The 19368-nt window shown below is 43.5% G+C and overlaps 1 protein-coding gene across 2 annotated transcripts in view; it reads left to right on the forward strand.

Moving 5' to 3' along the window:
* The window catches only part of GAB1 (GRB2 associated binding protein 1), a 299988-nt gene that overhangs the window by 217797 nt on the left and 62823 nt on the right, over window positions 1-19368 (forward strand). For both annotated transcript variants that reach the window (XM_086962237.1, XM_086962235.1), the window contains exon 5: window positions 10400-10494. In XM_086962237.1, the coding sequence (XP_086818363.1) occupies window positions 10400-10494 (95 nt within the window). The remainder of the gene's footprint in view (window positions 1-10399; window positions 10495-19368) is intronic.

Here is a 19368-nt window from a genome sequence, read left to right on the forward strand (position 1 = left end):
CATACACCCCCGGACGTACTCTACGTTCAAGCAGCCATCAACTGCTACAGGTCCCAAAGATAAGAAGAGCCAGACAGGGCGGTCAAGCCCTGTCTTACAAAGGACCTATCCTCTGGAACTCCCTACCCACTGAACTGAAACAGATCAGTAATCTTGAACCATTCAGGAAAAAACTTAAAACTTACCTCTTTACTCTGCCATAAAGCTAGTCAAACTTTCCCCGTACAGCTCCAATCGTACAGTAAACTGTCCAGTGTAAGCAACAGCGCAGAGTTATCCCTTCGGGAATTGACTCAGGCGCTTAATAAGCAAATAAAGAAATAAATAATGGTTGAATGAATGACTAGGTGGATAATCACTTCGATGAAGGAATGAATGTGTCTAATGAATCGATTACTAAAGAGGTGTAGAATAATTGGGTGGCTAAATAAAAACGATTGTATGAATAGGAGAGTGACTAAATAGATAAATGGATGGGTATATGAATAATGGTGAATGGATGTATGGATGAATCGATTTGCAGAAAGTGCAGACCCAATCAACTCTTCACAGTGGTGGGCGAGGATGGGAAGCCCTGGCAGCCGCTTTGCCGTTCGATCTTAACCCAACAGTCATTAATGTGAAGTGTATTCTGCAAAACAACACCTTGCTAGGATCAGATGACCATGTCCTGCACTTGGCAGCAACCCGAGAAGGGAAGATCCTGAGTTTGATAGTGCCACACAATGCAGCATAGCTTGCCTTTTCTTGCAGCATAATTTAGTCGACCCTACCACAAAATGTGGTCATCCCGTGCCGCATAATTCCAATGGCCCTGCTTTGAGTTTGAGATACAGGAGCCTCAGGGGCCCCTCGCCACATTCTGCAGGATGGGACATTGCCAGTCAGTGAACGCATTTGTCACAACCATCCCTGCAAGCACCCGGCGAGACCCCACTAGTGGAAGTGTTTGTTTTTATGAAAACCTCCCAGTTTTCGAGACTACAGAGAGCTGGACACTGAAAAGCAGCAGGGTTTCTCCCCAGGTCATCCCCTCCTCCCCCAGTGGAGGAGTCTCCCGTATGAGACAATCCGAAAACCGAAAGAAAACAGGAGGACTGGGAAGCGCCCAGAAGACTGAAATGCCGCTGTGAATCAGCCGGCCAGCGCGGCGGAGCTGCACAGCCAGTTTTGATTCAGAGGCCTGGAAACCCCAAGGAGGAATAATAACTTGTACATAACATTAACCCCTCGCATGCCAGTGGCAGAATCGGTCTGGCTGGGAGGCTGCTGCAGCAGCGGGAGGGGAGGCAGCCGCGCGGGCTGCAGGGGTGGAATGAGCCAATAGGCGAGTGACTGTGGGGGGAGAGGAGGCGACGTCATTTTTGGAAGCTAAGCCCCGTCTTTGCAGACTGGGGGCGTGTTTTTAGAGGAGAGAAAGAAATGAAAAAAACACGCCCCTCAATTCGAAACGGATGAGGCTTAGCTACCAAAAATGACGTCACAGAACCCTCTTCTCCAATGGCTGGCCGCCGTTTAGGCAGCCAGCCAATGGAGAAGAGGGGCGGGTTCAAGCCTCACTACTCTGAGACATAAGATCTCGCCAGCGAGACTGCGCATGCGCAGCCTACGCTAGCCGGGACCTAAAAAGGAAGATCAATCAGTCTGCTGAATTGCCTACAGATAATGTCTAATAGGGAGAATATTTAGACTAGCTTCATGTTTTTCAAGGTGAAAGAAGCCAGGTCAGGGAGGGGTTAATTGACTGTCAAAAAGTCTGATAACCCCAAAAAATATCGAGGAAGGCTAGATGGAGCCTTCGGACTCCTCAAACAACACTTATATAGCTGTAAACGCCAAAAAAGAAGCATTTGTCACCAGGAATCTAAAAGTTGTTTTCAAGCAGATATGGTCTCATTTGGTATAGTTGTGAAGTTGGGGACGCAGTTTTGGGGAGGGCATATGAAACCACTGTATCCTCACTGAGGCACTTACAGCACTCCAACACAACATTACAACACAATATAGAATCTGAGATATAACTTGAACTCTGCTTGTAGAGATGTCACACAAACTCCTAAAATTGAAAAGCACGACATACAATGTCAGGGGACTTAATAATCTCTCCAGTAGAATAAGCATATTAAAAGAACTACAGGTAATAGGAACAGATATTTGTTTCCGACAGAAAGCCCACTTAAATAAGTCTGACTAACATAGACTGAGCTCTATATAGTTCCCTGTAAAATATCAGGCAGAGTACTGAGTAAAAACATTCTACTGAACTCCAAAGCCTGGTTTATTGCACAACAGAGTTAAATGGGCAAATCAGGGCTATTTTCCACAATACCTTTGTGGAATAACCATGTAATAAGTGGGCAGGTTAGCAGCCAGAAAAATAAATGTTCTCCCAAATCTTGTACAATTGCCGAACCATACTACTACATATTAAGAAAGTATACATTGCCTTCAAGTTGTTATATTACCTTTATATGGAGTGGAAAAAACCTGGCCGCAAGGTATGCACCATGCATCAAAAACAGAGGAGTTGGAGTGTCGCACATACTCTTTTACTATTAATCCCCCTGAATTAAGATATATCATTGAATGGCTACAGGGTGAAACTTACAAAATGGTGGTATATGGACCATAATGCTCTGAGTTGACTATATTCCCATCTCGACTCTCACCAATGTTTTGTAATTTGGAATTGATTCATGAATTGCTAAAAACTTGGCACAACTTGCCCAGCGGAAGGAAGTAACTTAGACAATATTATACAGGAGCCACTGATCATTTACAAATTATAGGTAAATGGAGGAAAATTGACTTCTTAGCGGAGGTAGGTCACTATACTCATCAAGTAAAAATCACAGTCCTTGTCAAGGAGAACCCATAAAGTCAGAAGATTAACTTTAGTTCAGCCCCCTTGTGTCTATGGCACAGACAGGCTTAACTTTGGCCAGTACCAAAATAAGTAATAAGGTCACAAGACAATATAAATCCTAAACTAGTTAGAAAATTAGTGGACATTTAGATAAATAAATGACACCAAAACGTCAAAAAAATCCAGTATGGGGAACAGGAAATATGACTTTTTAAAGGTTAAAATAAAAATAGTACCTAAAAGCAATAAGCAGCAACCGAGGTCAACTGGTTTCTGTATATCGAGCTGTAAGTGTGATTTGAGGCTAACCACGATGGAGCGCGATTTGGATACAGATTCAACCCGGTTGGTCAAAAATCTTAAGCAGGGTAAGACAGCAGGCTGTAGCTGAAGAGGGCTCCACGCGGTCAAATGGCGATTAGACGCCTTCCGGATGAAGCTGTTGGTTTTAACGGGAAAAGCTCATTGTGTGAGAAATTCAAACTTTGCACCCAGGAAAACCCTTTCACCACCCATATACTTTTGTTGCCTTCTCCCTGTCAAGATTTCTACATATGCACTTAGTCACTTTTTCGGTGCTCAGCATCCGTTAGCGGGACAATGCTGTAGCTAAAAGGGCAGATTGAGGCCAGATACCTCCTCCGTACGGCCCATCTCAATCTTAATTTTGTTGCTGGAGAGAAGCTCCAAGAGGGACAAACGTAAATCTTCAGCCTTGCAGCTAAATAACTTGGCTTGGCAAGTCTCCGTGCCTCCAAACACTTTGACCCTAATACGTTTTTAATCTGTATTGCCACTGTCAATATTAACTGTCCTCCACTTGCGTAGGCTGGTTAAGGTGACCATATCCAATGTCCAACTAAAATGTTTGCAAAAATGTGAGATATATATATATATATATACAGTGGTATTATAGATCTAAAATGCATGCTTAGTAATAGAAAGATTACCTAGTGGAAGGTAAAAGATATCTGTTCACAGTCAAATTTCGAGAGAGATGTGATAATAAAACATTTGTAACATAACATTCACAGCAATAATATATAGCCTAAATATAACTAACAACTGTGAACCTTCAGTAGGTTGTATACAATATCTCCAACTCCCAGAGAACCAGTAAGGAAAGACGACACTCTAAGTTAGCTGTTGATTTTGGTGTTTATTTCTCAAGAAAGCAGTTGGCATACAAATATTCTGATTATCGTCTCTGTTAAATCTAGTTCAATTGGATATTGAGATGTACATTCATGTATTTACGTTGAGCATTTATTGATAATGATAGCCAAGCTTATTCCACATATGGGTCCAATGACCAGATATGCTCAAAAGTAGTCACTAAATTCATGGTTTGAGATTTCTTTAAGATATTAATAATGTGCTGTTATACAAGATATAGTGTGTTCTATTAAGTTCTCCCACTTTTTGGAGCCTATTGTGCAAAAGAAATAAATGTGTAACAATTACAAAAGTGTCTAAATATTCAGTCTTATAAAAAATGTGTAGTAGGAACCTGAATGCATGTGCAATACTGTTATCTCTGTTATGTTATTGCAGTGCACTGGGATAGAATACCAATTAAAAGCACATTTTACTGTCTCTTCAAAAATAACTTTTCAAGTTCATTCATATTTGAAAATTTTAAATATATAACAATTTGTAATCCAGATACATTTTTGATACAAAATTAATGGATCATTATAAATCTGTATGTCCATTTACAGAAATTCATTATCTTGTTCAGCTGATTTGTTGTTCCAAACAAGTTCCATAACACAGGGAAAAAGAATCGAGGCATGTACTTATGTCATCTGATGAGCAAAGCATCACATAATTTTTTTTTTTTTTTTTTTTTTAAAGCAGTGTCGAAAAATATGATAACAAATGACGATCACAGAAAAGGGAATTGTCTTTGGTTATAGCAAATATTTACTGTCGCAAAAAGATTAGGAATGGGGTAAGGCATTGTGGGTAAGGTATAGTCCTTATGCTAGGATTTATGGATAAGATCACTGTGTGAACATGACGTGATGGGGTTTAAGTGTGGGTTTATGCAATGGTCAGTTTTAGGAAAAATGTAAGGCATTGAGATGGAGTATATAAAGGGATTAGTGTTAGACATAGGAGTTAGGTGCTATTATTTACTTGAGTATGGGGGCGTTGATGAGTTTACTGTTAGGCTTTCAGTGTGATACAAACTTAAAAATATTCGTTAGGTACAGAGTGAGATATAGTGTTAGAGTTAATTTTTTAATTAGGTGTGGCATTCAGTATTTGGATTAGGTAATAGGTGGGTTTTAGAGAAAGGACACTTAATTATACAACTACAAATGATAATTTAAAAAAATTCTTTGAACGTTTAGTTTACAAACTTGATGCAAACTACAGAGGTTGCCCTAAATTTCAAATGAAAAGTTCCAAACATAAAGCCCACCCGGGGCCAAGACCCCTGGCCCCCGCATCCCGTACTCCAGGCAAGAACTCATGTCACTGAAACAGGGTGCCCTGCAGTTAAGCCATCAAATCGCTGCGGGGTTACGGCGCGAAGGGCTGCTAAAGTCGCCACCCAGTGCAACCGAACGCAAGGCCACTTCAAATCTGACAAATCTCCAAAAACATAACCTTGAGGTCTTCTTGCTACTTCAGGAAGGTCGCCTCGATATTTTAGGGGTCACTGAAACCTGCCTTGAAGAATCCTCCACTCCAGATTTGGTCGCATCATTGCCACCTAACTTTACAGCCATCCATAAAAACAGGACTGGCAGTATGAATGGGGGGGATGAACGGAAGGCATCTGCTCAGAAAGCCTGCAGGGCGCGTATGTACTAGGGGTTAGGTTGTGCTCCACCACCGATTGCTTGGTAATACTCCTAGTCTACCGCCCCCCACGCACATCACCGGGATTTGTTGAAACTTTCCTGGAATTAGTCCACGACCCTCGATCACGCTATGAAGGACTGGTGGTAATGGGAGACTTTAACTTCCATTGTGAGAAAACCCCTAAGGACTGTCGGGCAAAGCAGTTAGAAGAGGCCATGATATCGCTAGAACTCTGTCAAAGGGTGGTGGGCTCGACACATGAGAAGGGTTACACATTGGACTTAATCAGGACTGCTGTCCCGATGCTTAGTCCAATTACCATCTCCCCCTGCTCTGGGTCAGACCACCATCTATTGTAGGGTCGACTCGCATTCCAAGGGCGAGCGGTAAATCCATCATTAGGGTGAAAATTCCTAAGAAGCTGCAACAAGATCAGAGCAGATGATCTGGTAGCATCCTAAAAACCCCCGATCCACCTACGCAACCAGAGGGCAACATAGAGGCCGCTAGCCTCAATTTATCACTAAAGCTCAAGAATGCCATTGAAGCAACAGCACCTGCTCGAAGGGTGAGAATCCTGGACAAGGGCAAAGGTGCCCCCTTGTTCAACGATGCTCTTAGGCTATTGAAACGATCCTTGCGCCAGAGCGAGAGAACCTGGCGCAAACAGTGCGAACCCAGCGCCCGGGCCTCGTATGCAATGGCTTTCTCCACCTACAAACAGGCAATCATTTCCAGGAAAGCCAAATTCTATGAGGACAGAATCTTTGCGGCAAGTAACCCCCAGATAGAAACCTTTAAGGTCCTGACAGAGTTAAGGAAAGACAAGGAGCAGAATCTCTCCTTTACTCACAAATTCCAGTCCTTCACTAATAAAATATCGGATCTCATGACAGGAATCCATCGCACCCTGTCCTAGAAGTCCCTCACCGACACCCCCTCTGATTGTCCACCCTCTAACCACGCTACCCCCACTTACTAAGGAGACGCTGGCAGTCCTAATGGGGCGAGTAAAATCGGGTCACCAGCGGACCCTGCCCACCTAGGATACTCAAGTTGGTCCTGCCAGGAATAGAGGACGACTTACTCTCCCTTCTTAACAGTTCCTGGAAACAGGACAAGTCCCTACCGATTTCAAGGAGGCTCGCCTGATCCTGCTTTTAAAGAAGCCTGGTGCTGATACCAAGATCTTGCAAAACTTTAGGCCTATATCACAGCTGCCTTTCTTAGCCAAAGTAATCGAACACCACGTCCTCTCACACCTTTCTCGCTATCTTGAAAACAATCCTCTTTTAGAACCGAACCAGGCCGGCTTCAGGGCCCATCACAGCACGGAATTGGTCCTGCTTTCCATACTGGATGATCTGAGGCTCGGGGCATACAAGAAAACTCTGTGTGCCCTGGTGCTGTTAGACCTCTCTCCTGCATTTCACACAGTCAATCACGACCAATTACTGTCACGTTTGGGGGACCTATGCATTCAGGGAACCGCGCATGCCTGGCTAACTTCATTCCTTAAAAACCGTTGCCAGAGAGTCCAACTGGCAAATTTGGTCTCCAACCCAGCAGGTCTCTCATGTGGAGTTCCCGAAAGCTCAGCACTTTCACCTCTCCTTTTTAACGCCTATCTGCAACCTTTGATCTCTGCACTAAACCAGATGGAGGGCCGGCTCTACAACTATGCCAATGAGACTCAAATTATTATTCAAATTGGCAACATACTAAAATCTATGGTCAATTGGATGTCAGCCAATTCGTTAAAGATAACCCCGGACAAAACAGAGGTGCTGGCGATTACCACAGCATCCAACCCCTGGAATGACCTTCTTTGGCCAAAAGAACTAGGGCCCTCTCAGGAACCGGCGGCGGCTGTGAAAAGCCTGGGCATTCATATAGATGCCAAACTTTCTATGACACAACAAGGCTCGTCAGTTGTCGATACTTGCTTGGGCCTACTAAGACAACTGCGGAAACTATCTCGACTCCTGACCACGGCCACACTCAGACAGGCAGTATCAGCTATGATCCTGTCGCGTCTGGTTTATGGGAACTGTTTGTATACTGACCTCCCCCCAATAACTGTTGGCCAGACTACAAACAGTCATGAACGACGCAGCAAGATTAATCTTTAAAAAACCAAGACGGACACACGCTACACCACTATTGCGTGAGCTTCATTGGCTCCCAATTAGGCAGAGAATCATGTTCAAGGGTCTCTGCACCACACATAAAGCACTGTATGGACAAGCCCCAAGGTATATCAAGGAGCGCTTAGTCCACTATGCTCCCAGCAGGACTCTCCGATCAGCAGATGCCACCCTCCTGGTTTGCCCCAGATTTAAACTATCCTCTATGGGAGGGCTAGCTTTCTCCAACGCAATTCCCGTGGCCTGGAACAACTTGCCAGTGAGCCTGCGCAAGGAAACGAACCTCCTACCCTTCAGGAAGAAGCTTAAAGCTCTTCCTGTAGGCATGGGGTACGTCCTAGCAGCCCCTCCTGCTCCCTCATCGAGTCTGTGTGCACCCTCTGACAAGCGCTTAGAGACCCCTGGGTGATAAGGCTCATTACAAATCTAAATAATCAATTTAAATAATTTCAAACATTTGTTTCCACAGTTACAACCTAAATTTGTGTAAAAACAGTTATTTGTGGTTGAACAGCTACTTCTCCTTTGTCAAAAGAGCCCGATTTTCATTTTTCCAGTGACTCGCCTGGAGTGTGGTGCTTCCTGTCTGTCAAGGTTGAAGGCAGGAGAAATATTTCAGCCTGTGAACTTTCTCTAGCTAAATCTGCATCCACAAATCCTTCATGATTATAGTAATAATTAGAACTAAACCGATTGTCATAAAAGCCAATGCACTATACTCTGAAACTCTGACCACAAAGCCTTCCCATTTTAAATTGCTTCAACCAATTGCTCTGTTAAATCAGCTAGTTGTACGATAACAAATCTTAGATTACTTTATAAGGAACAAACGGCCCATCTCTCTCATAGCACTCTATCAAGTCACTTCATTTCCCCACAAAAGCTTAAACCAAGGCACTGCTCCACTCATTAACCACCATTTCATTGAAAACCATGGACATACTCAAACTACCTTAGAGAGGTACTCTGATGCAATAGGTTTTCCCCCTGACTTCATTACTTTGTGAAATAAAATATGGTAAAAGAATTGGGGGTAAAAACTGTTCCCACATTAAAACTGATGAACTACAAAACACCATTAGTCTTTATATTTTTCTGTCTCAAACCTCGACCCCTCATATTTAAAAAAGAACAAACCCGGTTTGTTCATTAGGTCTTGCCTGAGCTAGCACATGCGCTAACTCAGGCGAGACCTTTAGTAAGCAGGCTTTTAAAGTGCTACCAGAGAGGCTTTCACTGGCCTAAAGCTTGCGTGCATGTGTGCTTGTCCCTCCCTCCAATGTCTGTGTGCTTGCCCATCCCTCCCACCCACCCCCCCACTGTCCCTGTGCTTGCCCCTCCCTCCCTGTCTAGGTGCTTGACCGTCCCTTCCTGACCACTGCCCGCTTGACCCTAGCACCCACTCTCGACTGTTCATGTGCTTGACCCTAATACCCACCCTCGACTGTCCGTGTGCCTGATAGCCTGATTATACACCCAACCTGTGTATCATCCATTTACAACACCCTCCCACCACTGCCCATGTGCTTGCCTTTCCGCCCTCCCTCCACTGTCTGTGTGCTTCCCCCCCCACCCTCCCTCTATTATCCATGTGCTTTATCTCCCACCCTCCCGCCACTGTCCATGTGCTTTCCCTCCTGCCCACCCGCCACTGTCCATGTGCTTTCCCTACTGCCCTCCCTTCACTGTCCATGTGCTTTCCCTCCTGCCTTCCCTTCACTGTCCATGTGCTTTCCCTCCTGCCTTCCCTTCACTGTCCATGTGCTTTCCCTCCCGCCCTCTCTCTACTGTCCATGTGCTTTCCCTCCCACCCTCCCTCCACTGTCCATGTGCTTTCCCTCCCACCACTGTCCATGTGCCTTCCCTCCCACACTCCATCCACTGTCAATATACTTTCCCTCCCTCCCTCCCCTGTCCATATGCTTTCCCTCCCTCCCTCCCTCCCCTGTCCATATGCTTTCCCTCCCTCCCTCCCCTGTCCATATGCTTTCCCTCCCTCCCTCCACTGTCCAAATGCTTTCCCTCCCTCCCGCCCTCCCTCCCTCCACGGTCCGTGTGCTTGCCCCCCACCCACCCTCCACAATCCATGTGCTTGTTCCCCCTCCCACGATCCACTCTCCGTGTACTTGCCCCTCCACTGTTCGTGTGCTTGCATGTGTCCAGGTTCTTGTCCTTGCTACCCATCCTCTTGTCCGTGTTCTTGCCCATACCACCTATCCTCCATTGCCCGTGATCTTGCACTGCCCCCAACCTCCTTTGTACATGTGCTTGCGTCTGCTCCTCCCTCCCACTGTTTGTTATCCACGTGCTTGCCCACAGCCCTTAACTGTTCATGGACATTTTCTGTGATGAGGTAATGAGTTTTATAGCTTAGTACATGTATTAAAAGGCTGAAAATTATAATAAAAACATGTCAGCAAAATCATAGAATATTTATGAAGGTGTTTGATTCACTAGTGGTCTAGATCGAAGATTTTGTTTAGGCATTTGGTAGATCACCATTTCAAATTAATTTACATACTTTCACTTCTTACTTGAACAACAATTTGTTTCTTACATTCTCCTTTAGATATGTCTTCCGTGACTTCTGATGATTTCTATAATATTCCACGAACGTTTTCCGGTGATCGATCCAGCTCTCTTGAAGGATTTCAAAGCAGCTTTGTAAGTAGTTTTGCAAAATATGCTTAGCGTAATCCTTTTGTCAGTTTTTTTTCCCCTACTTTTCTTCAAGGTATGGCGAATCGATTCCCTGGTGGGCAAAAAAGTGAAATGTTAAGATTAAATGTTCTACTTCCCAGATTATCAGAGTGAGTGCTATATATACCCTACATATAAGCTAATGTGCATGGGCAAAATAATGTGTAAAGACAGAAGAACAAGTTGGGTATCTGCTAAATACTGCAGTAATAACGCATGAAACCAAAGAAATCAGACTCCTAGATAGACCTTTCTTACACTTGTATGCCAAAAAGAACATATGGGGTTTCAAGAGATTCACTGTTTCATTGTGGTGGAAAAGAAAGAACGGAGTACATTGCTTTGAACAGTTCTGCTCACAGTTAAGTTTATTTGTAAATTAAATTAATACCAGAAGAAAAATGTTTACCTTCTTCCCATCAGCATTAAGTAGCATGCCATGATGATCACTCTGGTCACCATTTAGTGAATTTAGATTACATGCATACATTGGAAAATTGTATATTTCATATTAAATTGGATGTACACTTCAGGACGCTAATAATTTTTGGCAACCCCCCCTCCAAAAAAAATAAAAAAGCTGGCTGTTCGTTTCTCAAATTATTACTAGTAACCAAAGCTATCTCTGCTTGTGGGCTACACCTGTGGTAAAGTACTGAACCTCAGAGTCAGGTGTCGAAAGAACATGGGGAACAAACTGTGTCACTGCATTGGGTGATCATTTCTAAATTGGCATGGTTTTCCTTTCATCATGTAGGAAAGAATCATTATGCATTGCAAACAAAGTATGATTTTTCTTTTATAATGGTAAAATAGACGTTTTTATAAAGTAGCACATGTTGAATTATTTCCGTTCCTGCTGCTAAACGTAACTAAATGGGCGCATGTGTTCAAAAAAATGTCTGTGTTAATGAGACCCTAAATTAAACACCCCAAGAGAAAAATCTGATGTATTCTCTTAAATATTTACAGGTTGATTTACACCTTTGCAGATCAAAATTACCTTCATGCACTACATGCTTATATGGTGTTTCGGATTGAAAATCGTCCAGTACTCTTATCCATAAGTTTTGAAGTTGCCATTTCTTGATTAACATACATTTAATTTTGCTCTCCTTTGGCCTCAGTAATGGAGCTTGTATGTTTTCTCTGTCTCAAGCACTTTTCCTTTGAGTTAATAATTTATGCAGTTTTAAGTTATCCATGTTGCGCAACAATGTTTGCTGTGCATGAAATCATTCATCATTCAGGATACTGCACTGATAATAACATTATTTCAAGTTGACTAAAAGATCTTAATATTGTTTCACTTAAACAGCCAGTATATTTAAGTATGTTTGGGAGCTCCTCATTATGATCCAGTTGCACCCAGATCCATTGATGTTTTCCCTGTTTTTCAGTCCACATTTTGAGAACCTGATGGCACGTTTTAGTCTTTCAGAATATTCATTCTCAGTCAGACTAGTGATACCCAGGGGAATCAAAACTTGCACGACTCCATCCATTCAAGTTTATTTTTGCCCCATGTATAGTCATGTGGCCGCTGATGTTTTGTCGTTGAAACAGGGGTATGGCAGGTGATCATAGCTTCCCCCTTCCATCTCATTTTGAAACTAGTTGTTGAAGAATTTCACCATTATTCGAGTGTTATAGTGAAAACAGGATCTTCGGCCGGCAGTGGCGGCTGGTGACATTTGAAAGTGGTGGGGCATAAAATGATTGGCATACTGCACTGTTGCGAGCGAGCGCAGTGGGACGCATAATGTTGCACACTAAAGACTGACAGCGTGACAGCCAAAAGTTCAAGGACTCAGGAAAGAACCAGACGTCCCTTCAGCCAAGAGCAGGCAAGGAGCTGGCATCGTTGACGCCGGGCAGTGTTTCATTTAACTGTGGGCTCAGATTGCCACTTTAATTGGACTCCTACCATCGCGTTGTAGACAATCCCGGGTTCCTCTTAGGCATGTACGTGCGTTTTACCTAATGTAACCAGCGTGGGTAGCAGCTAGTTAGATCTATAAAATACTACCTTTTATTCGATTCTGAAACGACACAGGCGGTCTGCCTGCTGGTAACTCGGTCTCAACCAGAAACAATGCTGGCGGCCCTTTAGTTGATAGGAAGTGCATTCAGCATTACAATAGACAGGGTCAATAACGCGCCTAGAGTGAAAGTATGGAAGGGTAGCAGGCTCTAGAAATCACAGATGGATTAAATTCATCAGTGCAGATGTACAGGATTTAAAATGTTCCTCATCCATCACATTTTCGTTGTCTGTCTACAGGTCGCGCATCATATTTCTCCACATAATTATATCAAATCCAACCACGGCCATATTAGCAGTAAGATATCCCTGCAGCTGGTCTACTAGAATACAAGACATAGGTTTTATTAGAGGGGTATTAATTCGGCAATTTGTCAAAATAATATATACAGGCAACGTTTTGTGTCAAGATCTTTGTACAGTCGGGAACTCTGCTGGGCCTAGCATTCTAAATACAATAAATCAGAAATTAACATATTCGGCATCAATTAGAAACTATATAAATTATACACACACCTTCACAAACCCGAAGCTTCTCCAAGTTTTACTTTCTCTTTTTGTCTGATAATTAACTTGCAAATCATGAGAATCATTTATTTATAGTGCCAGGACACTTTCTGATCGAATGGCCCGTATTACACGACCCTTTAATGCGAATCGTGCTAAAATAAATGGCAAAGTAAGGAAATCCCTGTTTTTGGGTTAACAGGAGAAGTGGAGAACGTATTACAAAGAATAATCAGTGCAGCCTTGCAAAGAACGGTTGGTCTAGGCACGCCGGACCATGGTTATCTGTTGTTTTCTCTGGGGGCAGATTGTCTCTGGGGGCAGATTGTTCAAGCCGCCTGCGCTAAAAGTTATAAATCATGACGCATATGTATTTTTTATTACCGATTTTGCCGCGTGAATGAGTAAAATGCTCAAGCGTTGCAGAAAACACACACACATACACAACAGACAACACTCAAAGAAATGTATTCAATTTCACACATGCATACACACAAAATAAAATAAAAACACACACACACTCTTACAGGTGCACTGATACAGCCCTGCGGTGCCTTCTGCTGCTGCAGAACTGGGCCTTGAAGTTCCAGTACTGGGCCACACACACAGACCTCTGCACCGCTCCTACTCCTGGCCCTGGGGTGCAGTGTCTCCTACTACTTCAGCACTTTGAACCCTTCACATAACACAACAGAAATGTGTTAATTATTAATCTTACTGCAATACCCGGAGTCCTACAGCTGGGGGATCCAAGTAGCGCACAGCTCACCCCGTACTGGTACAGACATGCCAAGGGTCCCAGCTGCCCTTGCGTGAACCCTAACCCGTTTGCTTCGCCTGACCTCCACTGATGACTGTACACACCGGGGGGGGGGGGGCCCTTGTGGTTGTGTTTACCAGGGCCAGCCCTTCCGTCACCGTGGGGGTAGCACGAGTGTGGCCTGGCGCTAGACAGGCCTGCTGACAGGGGCACGAGGACACGGCTCATTTTAATTACAATCTAGTAGTATTCTTACTTAATATTCACACAGATATACAATTACAAAGTATAGATAACTCCACACCATTTGATTAGTGCAAACTAATGCCACACACCTTAATGTAATTCATCTATCAGAGAGACCGCACTGAAGCTATCACTCTCTGTCGCAACCATCTGCATCTTAATCGCAGGTCTAAGGTGATATTATTTCGTGTGGAGGACATGTATAGGCAAAACTGCAAAATCCTCCGCCTTTACTAAATGAAGCATCAGGGGAAGCTCAAGCGTTTCAGTATACAGTTACACGTCACGTTTCATGCTTTAAAATCAAGTGTCTCGCACTCCCTCCCCGGCTCGCGCATGAACAATGTATGTGAGATTTCCCAGCGCTTTGAATGTGCACTGTAGAGAGGCCGAGCAAAATGCTCATGTTAACGTTGTCAAACTTAACTTACCTTAGGCTCCGCTTCCCGCCTTCAAGGACTGACTCCCGCGGCGCCGTCCTGTTTGAAATTTCCATGGTGCTCGACTCGTCGTGACGCAGCAGGAAGGCTGCAGACAGCCTCCCTCCCCTCCACCACAGCACAGCGCTGTGATAGGTTCGGCCGGCTGCCCTACCTACGTCATTTCTCTCTGTATGCTGCAGCATACAGAGAGCAGGGAGAGTGGGAGGGGTTACGCGAGGGCAGGGGGGAGCGGCTTGCCTACTGTGTTAATACTGTCTGTTTGGGTAGCCTCTCAGGCAGTCCAAACAGACAGGATTACCAACAGTGGGCAAGCCGCTCCCCCCTGCCCTCGAGTAACACCTCCCACACAGGAACTTCTGATTTCTCGTCGTTCGAGAAGGCAAGGCAGAAACAAATGGTAGTTATTATCATTGGTAATAACTACCTTTGTTTGCCTTCTCGCACGGCGAGAAAACAGGGGGGGCGGCGCCCAAACGCCCACATGGACCAGCCACCGCTGTCGGCCGGTTATATTGCTGTATGCCATAAGTACACCATCCACAATGTGATACTTATTTCAAAGCTCTATGTCAGCTTTTATTTGTTTTTTCATTTTTCTATCTCTACAGCGAACCCTTATGTAAACCACTCATGATCCTGTACTTTTTATGGATCGTGTCCTCACCCTTATTTCTGCGTTGGGACATTTTAGCAGTAGCTCTTTCTGTTGTATCAAGAACATCACCCTGCAGTGGTTTGAGTATTATCTGAAGAATTGATTCTATCTGATACAAATGCATTCTTACATCCATGTAATATGCAGCATTCCTTAATGCTTCATGCTTCCACCAGTGATTTTCACCTTGTGCATGGAGCCGTTCTTGGTTGGACTGGTTGGTGAAGACTTCAGCATTCAGCAGTTTTCTTCTGATACTCTGCTTTACTTGGTGGGTAATGTCTGGCTACGGCATCGTCCAGCTAAATAAATGTCTTGCATGGATTTACAAGGCGCATCACGAACTGTAGCTGATCAAGACAGTGTTCCAGCTGCCATTACCTTTAAGCAGCATTACATCTACAATGGTTCCATGACATTAATCTGAATTGTTTTGCACTGCAACATGTCGATAATGCCAAATCCTTGGGATTCTACATTGATGCCAACCTCAGTTTCAGGATGCATGTTGCACCCTATCATCAACTGAACTTACTAAGCAGACTTAAAACCATTCCTACCAGAAAATGAAAATCCAAGCAAGCACTGGTCGTCTCTGATATTGAGGCAGCAAGTTTCTGCAGTTGAGTTCCAAGAATCCTATGACACCCTTGAAGAGCATCATGCATGCAACAGCTTGCTTCATTGAAAGTTCTTAAACTCAAAAGGGCAACTCTGAGCCTCTTGAACTACCCTAGCTCCCCCTGTCTGTCTGCATCACCTACAGGGACTACTGTAGCATTTAAAAAGCAGTCAGAGCTGGTGCACAACAAACCTGGCTATTAGGATCACGTTGTTGGTATAGCTTTGCAAGACACAAAGCAACTGTATCACCACACTGTCCTCCAGGAAGGAGGAGGCAAAAACACGTCAGGCTTTAGAATATAATCAGGAAGTGAAGGTAGGATGCCAGTTAAAGGTATTGTCATCATCCCTCCTCCAACTCATAAAAATAACTCCTCAACGTTTAACCTTTTGATTTCCAGACATATCTGAAGAGCCTTCCCGGACACCGCACTCAGACCTTACCCCCTCACCAGATTCCTTTTAACTACCTTCATGAATACCACCCAGCCCTCAGACCATCAGCCCCAGTGCCTCCAACCCTGCAATACATTGTAGCTCCCACTCTTTCTACAGTGTAATGTTGCTTTATAGCTAGGTTTGTGCCACATGTAAATGTATATAACTATATTGCACCATATGTGTGAACTTTGGTTGAGTTTCTGTAAGGCCCATGATACAAAGTGTTCAGAGAATATCTATTATGTTTTATATTACTGTGTCTCTTGGAGTTTAACATGAGCAGGGTACATGTTTTTTATTCTTAAAACCAAATGATTTCACTGCCTCGCAGTCTGCTTATGACTCGAAAGCTTATTTTAAAAACATTTTGTCACAGAGGTATGGATGTGAAGCCTAAAAATAGAATGGTGTTTGGAAGGGTCCTTTATGGTCTCAAACGAAAAACTGCCTGTATAAAGTAATATTAATGGATCAGAACCTCAGAAATAGCTTTGACAAAATATTGTCAAAGAGAGAAAGAAGGGTCTTTATTAGAATCTCAGAATTGGATCAAAAAATTAATTGAAAGGCAGAAAAACAGCCACGGGTTTTGTTCTGAGGTTGTCACAGTAACATTTGAAAAATAAAATTTAAGAAACATTTATTGTTTTAGTGCATTTTGAGCTTTGCATCTTAGTCTGAAGAAACCACTATCCCTGAAACAGTCATGACATTTTGAGATATTCCTTGTGCCTCCCCATCCTGGAAATAAACTTCTACTGTTTTTTGGGAGTAATTTTGATTATTTTAATTAAGCAAAGTGCCAGGCAAAATGTTTGTGTGTACCACAAACTTACAACATTGTGGGTATGAATTCGATTTCTATGAATTTGATTTATATTGATTCTGTGAATCAGGATGATTTTTATTTTTATTTTATGTGTATCTTTTGCACTCCTAAGTACCACTCTGGAGTAGCTGTAGGATGCCTTGGGTAGAACCCTGATGGGAGGGTGGTTGTGCTCCTGCCCAAGGTGGACCAGGAATGTTAGCACACGAGAGAGAGAAACTGTATACCTGTATGGATATTAATATTACTTGATCTTCTGCAGGTTCCTGGTTGTGTATAGTTGAGATTTGTCCTACTGCATGGGAATTGGAAATAAACTGCGTTGTCTAATTGAGAAAGCACTTTGAAAAAATAAAGAATGCATTACACAGTATTTTCATGTTGCTAACACTTTAGGCCTTTAACCCCTTGCCTGCTGATGACGTAACCGCTCCGTCATCAGCTGCGGTGGCGCTGTGCTGATGACGGAGCGGTTCCGTCATGGCCCACTCGGCGCTCCTGCGCGGCGCGAATTCCACGCCTGCGCTGAGCGTTCCATTGAGCGGGGCGGGCCATGACGGAACCGCTCCGTCGTAAGCACAGCGCTACAGACGCTGGTGACGGAGCGGTTCCGTCACCAGCATGCGGCCGCCGCGCGGTTCCCCCGCCCCCTTAGCACTGCGGCGGAATAGCCGCCGCAGTGAAGGGGTTAACCCCTTTGCTGCAGTGCAAATTCCGCGGCTGTGCTGGGGGCGTAGGGGGTGGGCGTGGTGCTGTGGTGCTCATGACTGCTCCTGGCAGTCATAAATCACGGTTGGCGTGTGCTAATGACGGCCGGGATCTGTCCGAGCTCCGCCCACTGATGAATTCTCCCGCACAGGAGGGGAATTAACAGCACGTGGAAGGTGTGGCAACGTTCAGACGGCTCCCGGCCGTCATGAGCACCAAAGGAATTAAAATGTGCAAGACAAAGAAATGTGCACGCTTTTCTCTCTGTGAAAGAGAATAATATTGTTAATTCGTTTTCATCTGCCTGGCCATTCTTGGTCTGTTGTATCTTTTCCTGAGCTAACAAGATGACCCTTTTCAACGGCGATGGCTGTAGCTCTTTGTCAGAAGTAAATGTTTTAATTCTGTTTTTATGTAAAGATTTTTTTCATCAGAACTTTGTGTAAAACAAATGAGTGAATGCAATGTATCTGCTGCTGACAGAATGTTATGTACTAAAGTCATATTTTGTTCTGTTAAGTTTGTATTGTTGATTCGGGTGTGTCAGTAATCTTTTTGCTTGAGTTCATTCATAGCTCTATTTGCTAGGGTACTTAATGTTAGTGCGTTCGCTCATAGTTTTGTCTTAGGCTATTTTTAGATCACGTAGCACATTTTTTTTTTTTTGCTGCTAGAGCTTGTTTAAAATTATTTAGCTTTTAGCTTCTAAGCTCATTTGATTATTTTCATTTGGAACTCTTTGTTTAGCAGGATCACTTTAAGTTATTATTCACATTTGTACTTTTAGCTGTTTTCACTTGGTAGCATACATACTCGACATGTACACATTTTTACTGGCACTCCGATCACATGTTTTGTTACGTAGAGCTTTTTGTTACTTTTTTTTTGTGATTTTGCTATTTGATTATGCCTTTATAATCGGGCTTGCTTATTGTTTCCCATGACAGTTTATATGCAGTGAGTATACAATCAATTTTCTGTTTGCCACTATTTTTGCTGTTTTTATCACTACTATATGGTAGTTATAACTACTGAATACATCTCACATTATAATCAAGCATTGGCATAGCCAAAAGGTCTCTCCGTTGGGACCTTATAAGTGTTTAATTATCCAGCACAATATCCATGGTGCAACATCAACTGGTGCATTTCTAAACTCTTATAAGGTCCCAAAGGCGAAATCTATTGGCTATGCCAATGCTTGTATGTGTTATAGTTACAATGTCTTCCATATTGCTGTGTAAATAACTTCATTTTAGCATAATTAGATTTGCACAGCACTATCAAAATGACTGCCAAGGTTACTTGCCTGCAATGGGTTAAATCGAGAGCACTTATTTGATTATGCTAAGATTTTAAATTGAATTAATGATTGCGGGGAGGTGTGCTGCAAGTACAATGCTATTCAAGCTAGTGACGATCCCTTCTTGAGGGTGTGGCAGGCCTAGGAAGCTGGCCCCACGTCCTTGCAGAGTTGAGCGCTATTTTTTTTAAAGATAAATGTGTGTTTCTTACAATTGGCAGTACTGCTTTGCAGCCTCAAGTCTTTCACGCAAAATGGAGAACTGTCAATTAAATTAA

The sequence above is a fragment of the Lissotriton vulgaris genome, chromosome 3_1 (assembly GCF_964263255.1).
Source record: "Lissotriton vulgaris chromosome 3_1, aLisVul1.2, whole genome shotgun sequence".
In the NCBI taxonomy this organism is placed as follows: Eukaryota; Metazoa; Chordata; class Amphibia; order Caudata; family Salamandridae; genus Lissotriton; species Lissotriton vulgaris.